Source organism: Tenebrio molitor, chromosome 9, assembly GCF_963966145.1.
Source record: "Tenebrio molitor chromosome 9, icTenMoli1.1, whole genome shotgun sequence".
Taxonomy (NCBI): Eukaryota; Metazoa; Arthropoda; class Insecta; order Coleoptera; family Tenebrionidae; genus Tenebrio; species Tenebrio molitor.
In genome coordinates this window covers 189498-205923 of record NC_091054.1, presented here as the reverse complement: position 1 = coordinate 205923, position 16426 = coordinate 189498, and the positions used below count along the sequence as shown (strand labels likewise).

At 37.3% G+C, this 16426-nt stretch overlaps 1 protein-coding gene across 2 annotated transcripts in view; it reads left to right on the top strand.

Moving 5' to 3' along the window:
* tty (tweety) overlaps positions 1–16426 on the top strand; it is a 53436-nt gene that overhangs the window by 35384 nt on the left and 1626 nt on the right. Inside the window, exons 3-6 of one of the 2 annotated variants that reach the window (XM_069059268.1) lie at positions 5778–6347; positions 11506–12077; positions 12857–12952; positions 16216–16407. In XM_069059268.1, the coding sequence (XP_068915369.1) occupies positions 5778–6347; positions 11506–12077; positions 12857–12952; positions 16216–16402 (1425 nt within the window). In that variant the 3' untranslated portion in view covers positions 16403–16407. Of the gene's footprint in view, positions 1–5777; positions 6348–11505; positions 12078–12856; positions 13058–16215; positions 16408–16426 lie in introns of both variants that reach the window. The other variant, XM_069059267.1, reaches the window with a different exon arrangement.

The following is a 16426-nucleotide window of genomic DNA, read 5'->3' as shown; positions in this document are numbered from 1 at the left end:
AGAAAGAGATGCTGATGGTAAACCCCCTCGGTAGCCCTCGTATTGACGTGACGTGTTTATGCTCTAGCTAACAATACATTTAGGAGTCTTTTCTAATTAATTATTTCGTTAGAAAATGTTTGCACAATTTTTTGTTGACCTTTAGTATGGGTTGATACGAGTACAATTATAGTTTAAACATTTCGTTCAATTATACTAAAGTTGTTTACCCATAAAGCTAAAATAATTTCCAAGCAGATGTTAAATTCAAACACTCCAAATTATCTGTCTGGAGTACACCATTTCGTCAGTTGAAGAAAAAAAGTCTGTTCGATAAAATCTGCGTTTTAGATAATTAGTGGAATATTTTCTTTCAGAATTATGTCTTTTTTTATTAACATTAAAATTTACATGTGAATAAAATATAGGCGTACGGTAATTCTTCACTTTAACTACTTCTGGAATTTTCGCGTTGTTTCTGGCTAGACAGTCTCAGGACGTCCTCCTAGATCGTTTCCCACCATTCAAACCTTGTGCAAATGCCCCTTTTTTTCTCTCCTGTTGTGTTTCGAGGTCGCGTCAAGGTCGCGCCAATGTCTTAGTATAACTAAAGGGTAAGGAAAATTCATTTGCACAATGTTTGAGTGGTGGAAAACGATGTAGGGGGACGCCCTGAGGCTGTCTAGCCCGAAAAAACGGGAAAATTCCAAAAGTAGCTAAAGTGAACAATGACCAGGCGTACTTTTACAAAAGCGAAGTGGAATGAAGCATCATTATCAGTTATCACCGGTAATAAAAGTTTACCTTTAATACAACTATGTTTATTAATTTCTTTACTTTAGACAAGCAACAAAAAATTTACAAAATTTAAGAAGTTTACAAAAAATGTTAGATCTTTTTACTTTGTTTTGAAATGGTTAAATTTCTAAAGAATATTTTTGTAAAATTTTCCTTAATTATCAAAATATTTGCGGCGTACATCCTCCGTAGAGAAATACTCGGCCGTCTCAAAAATGTGATAAATAATATATGAGGAGGTTTCTCAAATAAATGATGCGTGAGGGGCTAATGTATCGATTCACGGGGCTTAAACGCGGCTTATAAAATATAGGAGATGATATTAGAGGATAAGCTGAAAACAAAAATAGATTTGAAGAGGAAGTTGTCGGAATGTTAAACAAGATTTAGAAAAGGAAGTAGGTATATTCGTCCAGCCAGAAATTGGGAGAATGTCAGCCAATCTCTAATATTATTGACATTGAAAATGACACATTCTTGGTCGGTCTGGAATCTCAATTAGAATTAACGTTTTCTGTAATACAGTTAAAAAGCGTTATCTAGTTTGCTTTGCTGCGTGAACTTAGGTATTTTAAAGCTGTCCTAATCTGAAACACAACTTATTATAAGTACTATTGAGACTTTATGAAATACAATGTATGTATTAATCTGAATTGCAAATTATAATTATTTCGTGAAATCAGATTAACTAATCTGATGTACCACTGAAATTATTATAATTAACATTATTATTAATCTGAATTATAAATTATGTTTTCTGGTAAATAATTTAACAATCTGAAGTATGTACAAACTGCATTTTCCGAAATCAAATCAGTTAACGTTTTCCGAAATACAATTGAAAGAACTGTGGTTTTGGAATTCTTTCTCTTCTCTCAACCTAATAACCACAACCATACAAGACATTTTGCTTGTCAACTTTCCAATTTTTCTCACTTGTTCATTTTTTTCTTTCTTCGCTTAACCACACCCACCTAGATTTTTGTGTCGCATTTCCACCGGAGAAATTTCGATGTTTGCGACTTCCCCGTCTGCACCACCCTCCACTCGTCATCTAATCAGAATTTTTCTATCGTGCCGTCATCCCAATCGTGATTCAAAGCGGGTCATTCTCTGCCTCCAGCACCGCACGCACACAAACGTACATTTCCTTGGGCAGGAAGATGCGAGAGGGTCCAATTGTTTGTTTCCTGTGCAGCTGTTCGGCATTCAGATCTCGTCGTGGAAGCGACCAAATACGGGTGCCGATCCCCAATCAGAAACGCCAATCGAACGACTTTTCATTATTCCCGGGGGATTTAATGAGGTCGACGGGAAAGTCGGTTTGTTGGGTGTTTTCGGTGCCGTAATTGGCCACCCTCGATGCCGCCGCCGAGTCCAACAACCTCTGTTTAATTGTCTTGTCTAAACAGAGTCATAAAAACCTCCAGGCAAACACCGATGCATTATCTCCGAGACTGCATAAACAACATAAAATTTGTTGAAAGGTCTACATTGAAGATTGATGGTGGCTTTTTAAAATCCGACGACGGACACAGGCGAGGCGGTGCTCCAGAGACTATTGTCAATTTGTGTCGGGAAATTCGATTTGTCGACGGTGGAAACTGTGTTCTGTCGTCTTGTTTGGAAGATTTCTTAAAAATTGACGGGAGTTTGGATCGACAATTTAATTTGCCGGAAGAAAATGAGTGCGTGCCCGGACGGTGATTGACCACTAACAACGAGAATACGTCGAGGATGCTTTTACCTATATTGTTCACTTTAATTGCTTCTGGAATTTTCGCATTTTTTCCAGGCTAGACAGCCTCAGGGCGTCCTCCTAGATCGTTTCCCACCATTCAAACCTTGTGCAAATGCCTTGCGTTTTTTAGGACGCACCCTGTATACATATTTTTCACTACAAAAAATAACCCAACCCAAAGTTTCACCACCAAATCTACATTTTATTTTAGAAAATTACGGAACATCTTAATGTTGAAAAATGTTGTTATCATTCAACATACCGTCTCGATTTCTTTTTTTTTTCTTGTATACTTGTACGAGTATACTTGATTGCTTTATCCTCTGTTCGGGTCGCGAAGACACGACGTTAATATCAAATCAATATAAAATATTCCCTTTGGAATAAATATCGTGAAAAACTGAATTTTTTCCATAAATAGCAAAATTATTGTTTAAACAATAGACATATTTAAGTGCTCCCACCAAAATGTTTCGGATTTCAAATACACTGACCGGCAAAAAAAGTGGGACATTAAAAAAAATCATTTATATTTAAATATGTAGGTTATTTTTTTTATCCCAAAAGTTTATTTTTGTTTTATTTCCTATTATCCACAATTTTCTTTTGATTTACTGGGTTTTACCTTTCAATTGTTGAGTTTTTCTTAAATCTATTAAAATCTCATGTGGCGTTGATTTTCTTTCATCCTAAAAAAAAGCATTTCTGACATTGTTGTCATGGAATTTTCACAAATTTGTTATTCAAGTTGTCATTTTGTCATTGAAATGCCATTATCGCAAGAAGATTCTGCCAGAGCTATAACTCTAGTCCACGTGGGCTTCAGCATTCGCGAAGCTGCGAATTCTCTTGGTTTTGCACGATCCAGTGTCCATAGAGCCGTACTTCGTTTTCGTCAGACTGGAGGGTACACCAGAAGACCTGGATCAGGACGTAGAAGAAGTACAAGCGCTCGTGATAATCGATACATTACGATGCTTAGTTTGAGAAATCGGCATATGACGGCAGTTGAGATAAGAAATCAACTGGAAAGGGAACGAGAGATCAACGTGAATGAAAGGACTGTAAGAAGACTTGGCGAAGCAAATTTAGGGCCCTGTCGAACAGCAACTGGACCAGAACTTCTCAGAAGTCATCAGGTTTCCAGATTACTTTTTGCACAGTAACACTTAAATTGGAATTTAGAGCAATGGAAGTCGGTACTCTTTAGCGATGAGTCGAGATTTGCTCTCTGATCTCCAGAAGGACGGGCGAGAGTTTGGAGAAGACCAGGAGAACGCTATGCACCTTACAATTTTTCTGAAAGGCTCAGTTTTAATGGAGGATCAATTATGGTATGGGGAGGTATTTCTTGGGAAGCCCGTACAGAGTTGGTTTTTATTGAAACAGGCACATTAACAGCCCATAGGTATATAGAGAAGGTCCTACAAGACCATGTCGTGGGTTTTGCCCAGTTTGCAGGAGATGGTTTCATTTTCATGCACGACAATGCTCGCCCACATACTGCTCGAATTGTAACAGATTATCTTCATGATGTAAGAATTGATACATACAATGAATTGGCCAGCACGTAGTCCCGACTTAAACCCCATTGAGCATCTATGGGACGTTGTCGGTAAACAGGTTAGAGCGCGGCGTGGTGAGCTGGTGTCTCTTCAAGAGCTTCGAAAAGTCGTGCAAGAAGAATGGGATAATACGCCTCAAGAAGAAATTCAGCACTTAATCGAGTCAATGCCACGAAGGCTAGAAGCTGTCATAAGGGCAAGATGCGGGAATACCAAATATTGAATTAAGTAGAGGCGTTCATGTTCCTTGTTTACATATTTATTTTTTATAATTGTATTTTTCTTTTCTGTTGTTAATGTGTTAATTGAAGCCTTTCAAATGACATCTTTGTTAGGTAGTATATTTTTAAGAACAGAATACAAGTAATGACATCATTTTTACTTAATTTTGTAAGAATGATGTTACTATAATATTATTTTTCTTGGTGTCCCACTTTTTTCGCCGGTCAGTGTACATAATATACGAAAACAAATATTAAAAAAAAAACATCAAAATCGGACCTGTTCTTGAAGATTAAGAAGTAAAAACCTTGACTCGACTATTACTTAAATGGGACAACCAGTGGGTGAGCTTGGAGTTGAACAAATACTCATTCAATTCCGTCTATTGCAGAATGATAAATTAATAACGATTTTTCACGTGGAAATGTTTTTTCCTTTATTCAAGGGGTTGTCTGTTTAATTGCTAGTTGTAGTTGCTTGTGTTACTTCGGTCGAATATTATTTGTGTTGTGAAATCGTCTGGAGCAACACTGTCAACAATGGAAATAGAACAATCTCACGCCTACTAGTCTTTAAATGTCCAAAATTAAAAGCTCATTAGCATTTGCAAAATGTAAAAAAAAACCTAAATTAGGAAACATAGATATTTTTTAATATGTCACGCATTTGATTCTTTTTATTTTTCTGTTTTGTTGTTTTTGACTCGTGGTCAAAATTGATCGAGAAAGTTTGTCGGAAAGTGTTTTTATGTGCGAACGCTGTGAAAAGAAATTTCTGAAAAAGAAAATTTCTCCTGGTGGAGTAAACGAGGCAGGTTTAATGGAGCGAATGGAGATGCTGCCGCCGCAAAACTTGTTGGATGTCCGGCATGTTGGAGTGGCGGCCTCGCGAATTAATTCGAATAAATCCATAGCTCCATTCGAGGATTGAATTGTGTTTGTGAAGTTGATAAGTACGCGAAGATAAGTTGAAGTGGGGAATAAGTAGGAGTCGACGCGATGGTGCTAGCAAAAAGGCTGGTGTATTGTTTGGATTTTGTAATTTGAGGGTGTGAATTCGGTGCAAATGAAGGATTGCGGAAAATGGACGAAAAGAAGTGAAACCTGCGAGGATAGTTGTATCGTGTTAATTGCTTTTATAATCAAAATACATATGTTCTTTCCTCGTATCTACAAAAATATTGTTTTATGCGCTTAGCTTTCCATATACTCGTATTACAGCCTACGCTGAGAACTAATTCCCACTCTAGGATTATAGCGCAAGTACATACAAGGCATTTTAATTAAAATTAAATTTTAATTACCTGCTTCACACGAAGCTCCCGCATATTCCTGCTACAACTCGTCGTGCTTACTTTAATTGGATTTCAGGCTTGTTTGTTTCAAATTTTAATGAGACACTTTACACACAAAAAAAGAAAAGACAGTTCGTTTTGGGACACACGAACTTACATTTTGTCCGTTTGGTTTCAGAGCTTGGGCATCTTGGGCTCGGTCCCTGCGGCATGGCTCATCCTGACCCTTTTGGTCTTGCTGATATACCTGTTGACGCGATGTTGCGACCGCAAGCCGCGTCCTTCGCGCTCAATCTCCGCTCTGAAGGTGTCGCTGGCGATCGTGTCGGTGTTGTGCTGCGCCGCCGTCGGCCTCGGCCTCTACGGCAACGACGACCTCCACAACGGTGTCGTCCGACTCCTCGACGAAGGCAGACAGGTCGACATCCTCGTCTCGAAGATCCGAAACCAGACCGAAGCCATCGAACGCCAGCTGAGGGTGCAAGCCGGCGCCCAGCTCGTGCACCTGCGTGACATCTTCGACGAGCCGGTTATGAACATGACCCTGTACAAACAAGCTTTAGGTTATTTAGAAAAGACGATACAGAATAATTCCATCGCCGCCAACGCAGCGGCCGACATAAGACAGCCTTTGATCGGCATGGATTTGATGCCGAAGATTAGCGCCGGGGAGAAGGTGGAGGCCATCAGATGGCCGCTCACGATGGCGATCTTGAGTGTTCTCCTCATTCTGTGTGTGATATTGCTGGTGAGTACAACAGTAGAAATATTTTCAAGAGTCTATTACGAAATGAAAACACCTTCCCTTGACACCCATTTGAGAAATAAGCAAAATGAGAACGTAAAGTGCACATTTTTCGAAAATATAAGAAATTACGATTTTTTTACCATTTCAGACTAACCATTTTGGTAGATTACGTTAGTACATATATTTTTTTGCATTTTCAAAATTTCGCGTGCTCTGTGTCAAATAACGAGCGTTGAGATAAATGTGTGCTCAAGCAGGCCGTGGTTCTCTTTCTTCTCCAAACGTAGCTTGCCTATCCTTCAGACATATAACCTCATTTTTAGCATACTTTTTTTGTTACAATAAATGACAAATTACAGTTTTCGATTCATTTTATTTTATATCCCTAACACTGTCAACGGTTTCTGAAATACTGAAATAATGGCCGACTACTTCCACTTTGCATTCTACACTGTTTCACGAAATATTTGACACATTAACAGTAACAAAAGCAAGAACCAGGCCATTTGATCACAATTTTTTTGAACACACGTTACGAGCTCAATTCATGAGTTTTAAGATGTCGCCTTACGTGTAATATAGCTCTTACAGTACGCTAGTAAATATTTTTCTTTTCAGAAAATATGTGCTGTCCAAAAAGAATGTTTAAAAAATTTATGATAGGTTACTGCAAGTAACTGTATTGTTTTTTTTACCACTTTATTACGACTGCTGTTTTCTTCTTCTAAGTATACATCGTTTTTTCTGGCGGTAAGACATCATAAAAAAATCTTCATTTTCTAATTTAAATTCCACATATCCTTTGACTTTTGAATCTTTTGCAACTTCGTATTTTCTTGAAGCATTGTTGTCACTCTTAGAAACCGCTGAAACATGTTCTCCTCAATCTCTGTTTTCAGAAATGTATTTTTCTTGGAAATACTCGTATTTCTCCACTTTTCTCATGCAGTACATCCATGCATCATCTCCATTTTTTATTTTATAGTTAGTTCGTTCTTTATTTTATACTGTGAATTTGGTAATTCACATCTCCAATGAATTCAATTCACCAAAGGTAAAATTAAAATATTTTACACAGCAACTATCTTCAAATAGATCTAATCTTTTTTCGCTTAGATCTTAGATCTCGTTTCCCGTAGATCTTGTGTTTCCCATGAGAGGTTTTGTTCTAATCTTGGTAGGATGTTTGCGGCAACTCCTTTTTCTTCACTCCGGGAGGGTGTTCAAACTGTCGATAATAAAGAAGGACGTGAGACAATTTGAAGGTACATATTTTAGCGTAGAGAATTTTAGTTTCCACATTTCTTGTACGAATGCGATTAATAAAAAACACTACATACAAGGAGTTGGTAATAATGGGAGAACAGATTTCAATGTGTTGCAGTCCTTGCTAAAGAAGTTAACATGCCAAATTCTACCAAATTTAGAAGTTTTTTGAATAAATTTATTTTCGTTTTGTTACATTTCATAATTGTTGTCCGTTTTAGAAACTTTTTACATTATTGGATCCTATATTGCGTGATCATACAAGGTGATCATGATCATCAAGAATGCGACTTCATCTTTTGTTTTATCGAAACGTTTGTCTTAGCTTGATATAGACAGTCGTTTTATTGGTTGCCTACCTCTCGAAAAATCTATTAGCAATGCGGTCTCTATTTTAACAGACCGTGACACTGACTTCAGAAGTTGTCTGTGGAATGGCCCACTAACGTCTGACAACGTTGCTTCGCCAACCTTTAAAAAAAGTTACTAGTTTTGAAGTTTTGTGATCACTCACTGTCACTCACTGTTTTGTCATTGTCAGCTGACAGTTAATCATCACTGAAAGATTTTTCTAATTCTCGTATTGCAACTTTACTTCAGTCAAAGTATATCAGGTGACCAAGTCAAAGTAATTATGTGTATCCTGTTTTATAAGATAGCTATTGTTAGTAATATTTCATAGAGTCCTGTATTCCGAACAAGTGTCCTATCCAAAATGAAGATAGAAGTCCTTTTAGTTTACCTTGATTGCATTAGCTCGAGTGCAAATTCCAACGCATGCCACCTGTACACTGTACAGCTGAGGACAAGATTTTTTTTCTAAAGTCGTACACAGAGACCATTAAAGACCAATAAAGGTGCAGTATGAATTGTTAAAAATAAATAAGAACTGCAAAAGCTACCCACTCTGGTGTATGGACCCTACCATCAATACAGGTTTATAATTTAAAATGGATTTTAGACCTAATGGAACGAGCAACAAAGACCTCACGCGCCAGTTTTCTAGTTCCAAAATCCGCATCCATTCTTGCATTCTAATCTTCTTCGATGGGAATTTGAAAACGCTAACGTAGGAAGACTTACTTGAAGCAATTGGGTATCTACGAGAACACAACATTTGTGTGGCATATTTATTTTTCAATTACTGAAATAATTGCACAATTAATTGTCTTGTCAAAATGATTTTTGAATGAACCGCCTTTCTATGGAAGTGCCAATATTTTTCAAACTCAGGATGCTATGGAATGGCCCACTAAGAAATTTGGCAACACAGCCAGTGTCCTGGCCTGTTAAAATAGAGACCGCCTTGTTATTAGTCCTAGACTGTGAAACAAATTTTATTTAATGCTTTATCTTCAATGGTAAAACCCATTTTACCACTTATTCTGGAATAATTGTTGCTTACAATTACAACTTTGCCGAAATCGAAAACTTTCTTTCAAAGTTAACAAGAAAACCCTTGCTTTAAAATTAATGTTTCTTTGACATTTCAACGAAAAATCTGCTTACCAGTGGCGTCGCGTTTGGCAATAAAGCTGGTAAATTACCCATTTTTACCAATGTAAAATGTTGCTCTTGTTTATTTTATACATTTTCTCCATTTTCAGGTAATAATAAAATGCACAATTATAACTCCAACGTCTAAAAGTCATGAGGTATGATTTATTATAGCGTTTGAGACGTCTACGCCCATACATTGAATGCTTATTTGCATAGAATCTCGGAAATCATCCCGATTCTGTTATAACTTATTAACCTTATATTCCAATATACTATTGGGTGTTTTTTAAAATTTTACCTCATAGTAGGCGTTGAAGAGTCGATTGTGAACGCACCATTCGTCAGTCTGTCAATTCTGTTCTGTCATCAACTTAACCTGCACCTCACTTTTTGGGTTTGTCATAAACAATAAATTTTCATCAAATGAACTTTCATTAATTGAATAAACAATTTATATGGTTAAAGTTACTAGTTTCATTAATTTTTTCCATTATTATGTGTTGCAATTCATCCAGGTTGTCTACAGGCTGCTGGAAAATGGAGTTCTTTAAATACGGTCATAAAAAGAAATCACAAGATCTGAGAGGGTATCGGTGTATTCCGACTAATAGGTAATCCGCTCGTCGAAAAATTCTCATATTAAATTTTAAGATGTCTTACATTGTGTACGCAGCGACCCCGTCTTGTTGGAAAAAATTAAATTTGAGGTCATCATCAGCACGTGGTTTGGCTTTTAATTTCTGATCCAATTTAATTAATGTCTTCTTTTAACTCTTAGATGTTACAGTTTTCTGAGTGAATCTCAAAGTGCTGTTCTTTAAATCCTTCCTTCTCGAAAAGCTGAGCTCTGAACAATTTTTACAAGAGAACATAATCTCGTACAACGTTAATTTTGACAAATGAGGAACTATCTCTCAAACTTATTTTTCAGGACAAGCCCGCGTGGTGTTACTAGACTCTTAAACACGACCAAATGAAATAATTATATTTTCTCCAAACCACCAAACTACATTAGTAGCTCGTTGGCCGCTTTTCTACACGCTTCAATAATTCCATTATTTCGTACCACAATACCTAGTGTACCTTATCTGAAATACAAAACTTGAAGCGCTTTCCTCACAAGAGCCTATAATACATTCATTTTGCCAATCTGCTGACATATGAGTTGGAATTACGTACAACGGTTTTGTTTAAATTCCAATCTGAACTAGTGTTGAGTGTCTTTTGCTCCACTGAAGTTCTAGATTGGTTCTGATGTCAATTAATATTCAAATCGTGAACGGTCATAATTCTATAAATTTTCATTATTTGCCACATCATTATCGAGAAACTCCCTGATCTTGTTGAAAGTTTTCCTTCTTGTTAGACTCTGTTCTGTGAAGCGTAGTTTGCTTGGATGTAAATTATTCCCTAAAGTCTTCTTCAAACCATTATTTTCACTGAACTCCTGAAGTGTCAATTCCCATTAGTTAGCAAGTCTGAAAGACGTCTTAATGTATGAGTTGTTTTTTATCTTCACTAAAATAGAATGTTTGAATATTTTGTTTTCATAATTGAAGTTTTCTTCAAAAGATTTTCAACTAATCATTAATTTCGGTAGATTTGACATAATTTCCACATCAAATACGTAAGGTTCGTACATTTTTTCAGTAGTTCAGAAGACCACTGAAATCAATATTTTCAATTAATAATAATAATAATGTTTTGTGAAGAATGGGCGTATAGTAAAAATAAATAATAATGAACCGCTCAGTCTTTGTAGACTTCTGTCCAATTGATTTTCCGTAAATTTTTTTGAAGCATTTGAAAGTTGTTTTCCTTTATTTCTCTTCTGATTATAATACACTTTGTCGTGTGTTAGTTATTTTTTGCTGCGGAAATTTTGTCCAGGATGGTCTGATGCGTGGAAATTTATGGATATATCTGTGAAGATATTCACTGTTTATTCTTAGTTGATCAGATTTTTGCATTTTTCTTTGAGAGGACTTTAGAAGACAACAAAATCAGCTGTGGTGTTTTCAACTCATTTTTTCATTGCATATTAATATTATTTGAAAGATCTGTAAAAAAAATTGAGTGGTGAAAATGTTTTAAAAATTGTAACATTAACCTTTTCGTAAAAACTGAGAGTTGCCAAATTAAGCAGCTTTTGCAGGAAAGCTTCTTTACGTAAGTACTAGTTGTAAAAAAAGTACCCCGTCAAGATAGTATCTAGTAACTCAGTTGAACATATTGCAATAAAAGCTTCTTCAGCATGTAGACTACACAAAGTCGTCAGTTTTTAAATAATTTGAAAGTGTTGTCTATTGAACTGTTCGCAACGGTTGAACTCCCGAAAACGCTTCTACTCCTGAACTTTGTCATCATCTTATCCTGGTGTTTTTTTTTTCAGGTCGGCGTCGCTCGGCATAGCAGATGCGCCCTGATAGCGTTCTCAGTGTGCGGTCTGTTGGCCGTGATAGCTTCATATTTAATGGCGAGCGTGTACCTCGCCTCTAGCGTAGCTTTAGGAGATTTGTGTATAGCACCAGATAAATTCATCGAGGACCAAGCGTCTACGGAATTGTCCAAAGAGATACTCAGATACTACACGAGCTGCGAACGAGCCAGAGCCAACCCATTCACGCAGCGATTGCGCGAGGCCAAAACCACCATCGAGAACATGAGATTGAACCTGAACAGTCTGAAACAGCCGGCCATGGAGCTCTTCCCGAAGAAGTCGCTCGAGACCAAGTTCAGCTCGCTGAAGAACGAAGTCAACTCGGCGGACACGACGATCACCATACTGACGACGGCTGTCGACTGCAGGGCCCTGCACGCTCACTACCTGAGAGGTGCCAGGGCCCTGTGTAACGTGGGGCTACTGGGGTTGACTCTGATGTTGTTGTCGGCGGTGCTGGCCGGGTTATTGTTGACGGCCCTGGTCTGGGTCGATTCGCACACTTGGATCTACATCAGGAAGAGGTGAGCGTTGGCCAGGGTAAAACACCCACGATCGGCTGTACTGTAACACGTGTGACTAATGTCGGATTGTAAATATTTTGCAAAATTTTAAAATAATCAAATGTTGGCAACGGAAGTGTCGTTTTCAAAGGAAGGAATTCATTTCACGAAGGTGGTAGAAAATAAAAAACAGCATAACCCACAAACCTTTTCTTTTTGTTTATAATTTCTGGTCTTTATCATTTTACAGTTGGGCAGACGAGATTTGTTGTGAACTGATTTAATTTGAATTATGTATTTGTGGTATTTTAGGCAAACAAGTAATCAAATCAATTTACTTTTAGAATAGTATCATTACGCAATATACTGTAGCTAGCAAATTTCACAGCCAACTTCGACGTAAAAAACATTTATAAAATACATATACATACTCTCTATATTGAAAGTGATAGATGACACCTTTCCATGTGGTTCAGTTGGCGCATTTATTAACTCACTTTCGGAAATCAGTGATCCCCAAAACTTGTGCAAAATTCAAGGCCGTTAAAGATTTGCACAGTTAAAACAAACAAATTAGTCACAGTTAAGTTGCGGCTAAAGGTCCATCTCGTTCAATAATTACACTTCCAAACGTTAAATCACACCTAAAGTGCCAATATTTGAATATCGCCGACACTTTTCGAAATGCTCAATTTTTTCCTCTCTTTATCAAACACTGTAAATACACGAAATTCCCGCGGTGGCCAACCGATCCACTTTGTACATTTCTTTCTAAAAAGTGTGCTTTGATGTTTGTTTAGGAAAGAGTACCACCAGGTGAACGAAAACGATCCATACTTACCGCCGCCTCAAGCCAGCCAGGCCATCGCCGCAAGAACTCTCCAACGGAGCCAAGGGTCGTCTTATCCCCCTGACACTCCTCCACCTAGCTACACGTCTGCCTTGATGCATAATCGGACGCATGCCTCAGCTCCTTTCCCGCATGAAGCCGATTCATTACTGTACACGCATTTTTCATTTTTTTTTATTTAATTGTCGAACGCGTAAGCGTCTACCGAATTCGAGTGGTGGTCAACACGTCTTTTTTATGGGTACGTCTCGATTGTGTGCTTCCGCGTGACGCATTTGGCAACCCCGACCGTTGAACTTGAGTTTTTCCGTGCTAATTTTAGAAGCGGAAGCGGCACAGAATGACAACAATCAAAATGAATTAAGTACGTACTTTGAGTAGGTACAGATCGTTCCGTAGTACTTGGAGCCGACGAACTCCAAATTGAGTCATTAATTAATTAATTCATCAGGGAATGTCGTTAAGTTTTAGGGATTTTATTACCACCTTCTGATTGGTTGAATCTCTAGGGCGTGGATCGTATGTGAGTAAAGCAGGTCAGTCCAGTGTTATTTAATTAATACTCATGGTTGTTGTTAACCTGATGGTAATTACATACGTATAAGATTGGATTGTTTATTTGTTATTAAAGATGTGATTTAGATGCGATAAATGAAAGTATAAGTTTTCCAGTAATTACATCCGCCTTAAACGGATTTTGGTCGTCGGAGTAAAATCTGTCAATATTTATTGTCTCTAAAAGTTTTTCCAATTAATTTAGGACCAGTCGCCAGAAGGTTTGAGGGAGTTTGCTGTACAAAGTGTGGTGGAGAGATAAATATTTGGTAATTTTGTAGACTTAAATGCATTGACAGATCAACATTTGGTGATACTTTTGAAATAGGTTGGCACACATGAATAATTGGTACAACGAAATTTCAAATTGTTAGATTAATAATAAAGTAAAGTTAGAGGGTAGTTTTTTGCGGCGTTGTAACCAGTGTGGTAGGTAACAGAGAACCGTTTATTATCAATAAATCATTATTTGTAAATATTAATTTCAATACGTACAATTGCGCCAGTGACTAGATGAGAAGATGCAAGAAAATATTTTGACAATAATATGTTTACGATTATTCCTACGGTAAAAATTATTCTGACCAATCTTGTGGCTTAGTATATTTCGAACAAAATCTTTTCTATAAAAGTTTCTGTACAAGCGATAGTTTCTAAAATATGGCCATTAATGTGTTGGTCTGTTCACGCCCGTTATGTTCGCACTACTACTGCATTTGTTAATCAATTTTTAACGATATGTACATTTTCGCATCTAAATCGAACACTCTTTACGGTAGCACTTGTGAAATTCCAATGACTTAAAAATTGCAAAAGTTATAAGGGTTTGAAATTAAACGATGAAAGCTTTATCTTTAATGGTAAAACTCATTTTACCACTTATTGTGGGATAATTGTTGCTTACAATTACATTAAACGTCTGTAAACTTAACCGAAATCGAAAAGTTGTTTTCTAGGTTAACAATAGCACATCGTTGACGTTTCTTTGACATTTCCGCGAAAAATCTTCTAACTAATGGCGTCGCGTTTGGCAATAAAGTTGGTAAATTACCCATTCTTACGAATGTAAAATGTTGCATTGCCCTGCTTTTCTCATTTATGGTCATAAGTAATTAGGTACTCAGTCTAGGATAATTTTTCTGCGTTTGTGTCTGGCTCAAGTTCAGCGTAAAAATGCGGAAGCACAAGCGATCGAGCCAGTTATCGTCTAATAACAATCCGTTTGCCAATTTGGCAGTTGCTACCTCCATTATCGGTAGAATAAACAGAAAGTTTAGACGCTTCGCTGTCGCAAAGTCAACATGGTAGCTGCTCTCCACGTTAATTTTTCTTATGTGTAGTTGGGCAATAATTAATACGCGAGGTCTCGACAAAGACAAACATAGGACATGTAGGATGTCACTGTTTCGTGCTTGTTGGATGATGGCTACAATTATGAGTTCCTTAGGAAGGCATACGGACGAAATATATAAGAAAAAACAATAGCTCGATGTTTCCAATTTTATTTTTAGTCGACGAGATGAAATTTTAATTTTGAACTTTGTGAACTCGGGTTCGGCCGAGAAGTTGCCACTTTAAACGTGAAGTTTTTATTTTAGTCGGGAAATTTCAAAATCAAACGCGAAACTTCGTGGGTGAAGGTTTGTTTTGTTGAACAGGACCGGCTTGCAGTTCTTAAAGATACAAAAAAAAAAATCTACAATGGCCAGCAATTAATTTTGATCGTCACTGTCATTTTGGAATTTTGTGGTAGTCACAAATTAAAATTTTTCTGATTGATTGTGTCCAATGTGTACAAAATATGAATAATACAGTTATGGCCACGGAATTTCGGGCATCATTTTTCTGTAACTTCAAAAAATTGCGATGTAAATCACTTTTTATTGTCAACGTGACATTCAAAAATCAAATTTTGAAATTTATTTTCTGTTCACGTCAATCGCATGTCAATCATTGAGGTTAATAATGTAAAGCATATTTTACATTTTTTAACAGTATATTGACAGTGATCCCCGAAATTCCGTGTCTCTATATTGTACATTCAAGCGCTCTGTTTGAAAATCTGAAAGACCGATATCAAATTTTTGCTGTTTTCAGAACATGAATAAATCATTCTTTTCCCTAATTGTCCCCAGTTTTTTGTGAAAATAAATGCAATTATGTCACTTCAGCCTCTTGGGAAACAATTTCGTAAAAAATTAAATAACTGTTAATAAAATTTACCTTTGGTTTCGGCAAGTGTGCTTACTCTGATATTGTAATTTTGAGAGAGTTAACTTTATTTTTATTATGGTATTTTTTCATAAAAAGAAGGGAACAGGAAAAATTATATCCATATCTCTGACTCGAACGTAACCGATCTATTTTGTCACGAGTTAAGTTTTTTCTTTTTTGGAAATTTTTTGAATGCAACAGTTCCACGTTTTTCAATTTTAAATATGTCGTACAGATTTAGTTGTCCGTTCTTTGGGAAAATCACAAAGACATGTCATCCATTATTTCTAAGTGGTCAAGCTAGAGATTGATTCTGTTTTTGAACGGCCATCATCCAACGTTTCGCCTCGTTCATTTCGAGTCATAAACATCTAGAACGTAATTATCGGAACGTTTGCATGGATGTATAGACGGTCAGTGGCTTGTACATAGATGTCTAGAGCTAAGAGTAACTCATTAGAGGAAGACAGTGGAGGAGCGAGCGAACCCCGAACCGTCTACCGAGTCAGATGTGTGCAATGCAACATGTTATCGTTACAGAGATGGGTGTGACATGCGACCGTCGGAGCACCACCGAGGGGCGGCCCATATGTCTCATCTCCGGGGCCACACTCTCGGCCGCCTCCCATCCCACCACCACGAACCCGCTCTCTCAGGACCTAATAATGGAAAGTACGCGACTCTGAGCAAACAGTGCAAGACGCTGGAAAGCTCGGACTTCTACTGAGACAGGTAAACAAACAATCGGCGA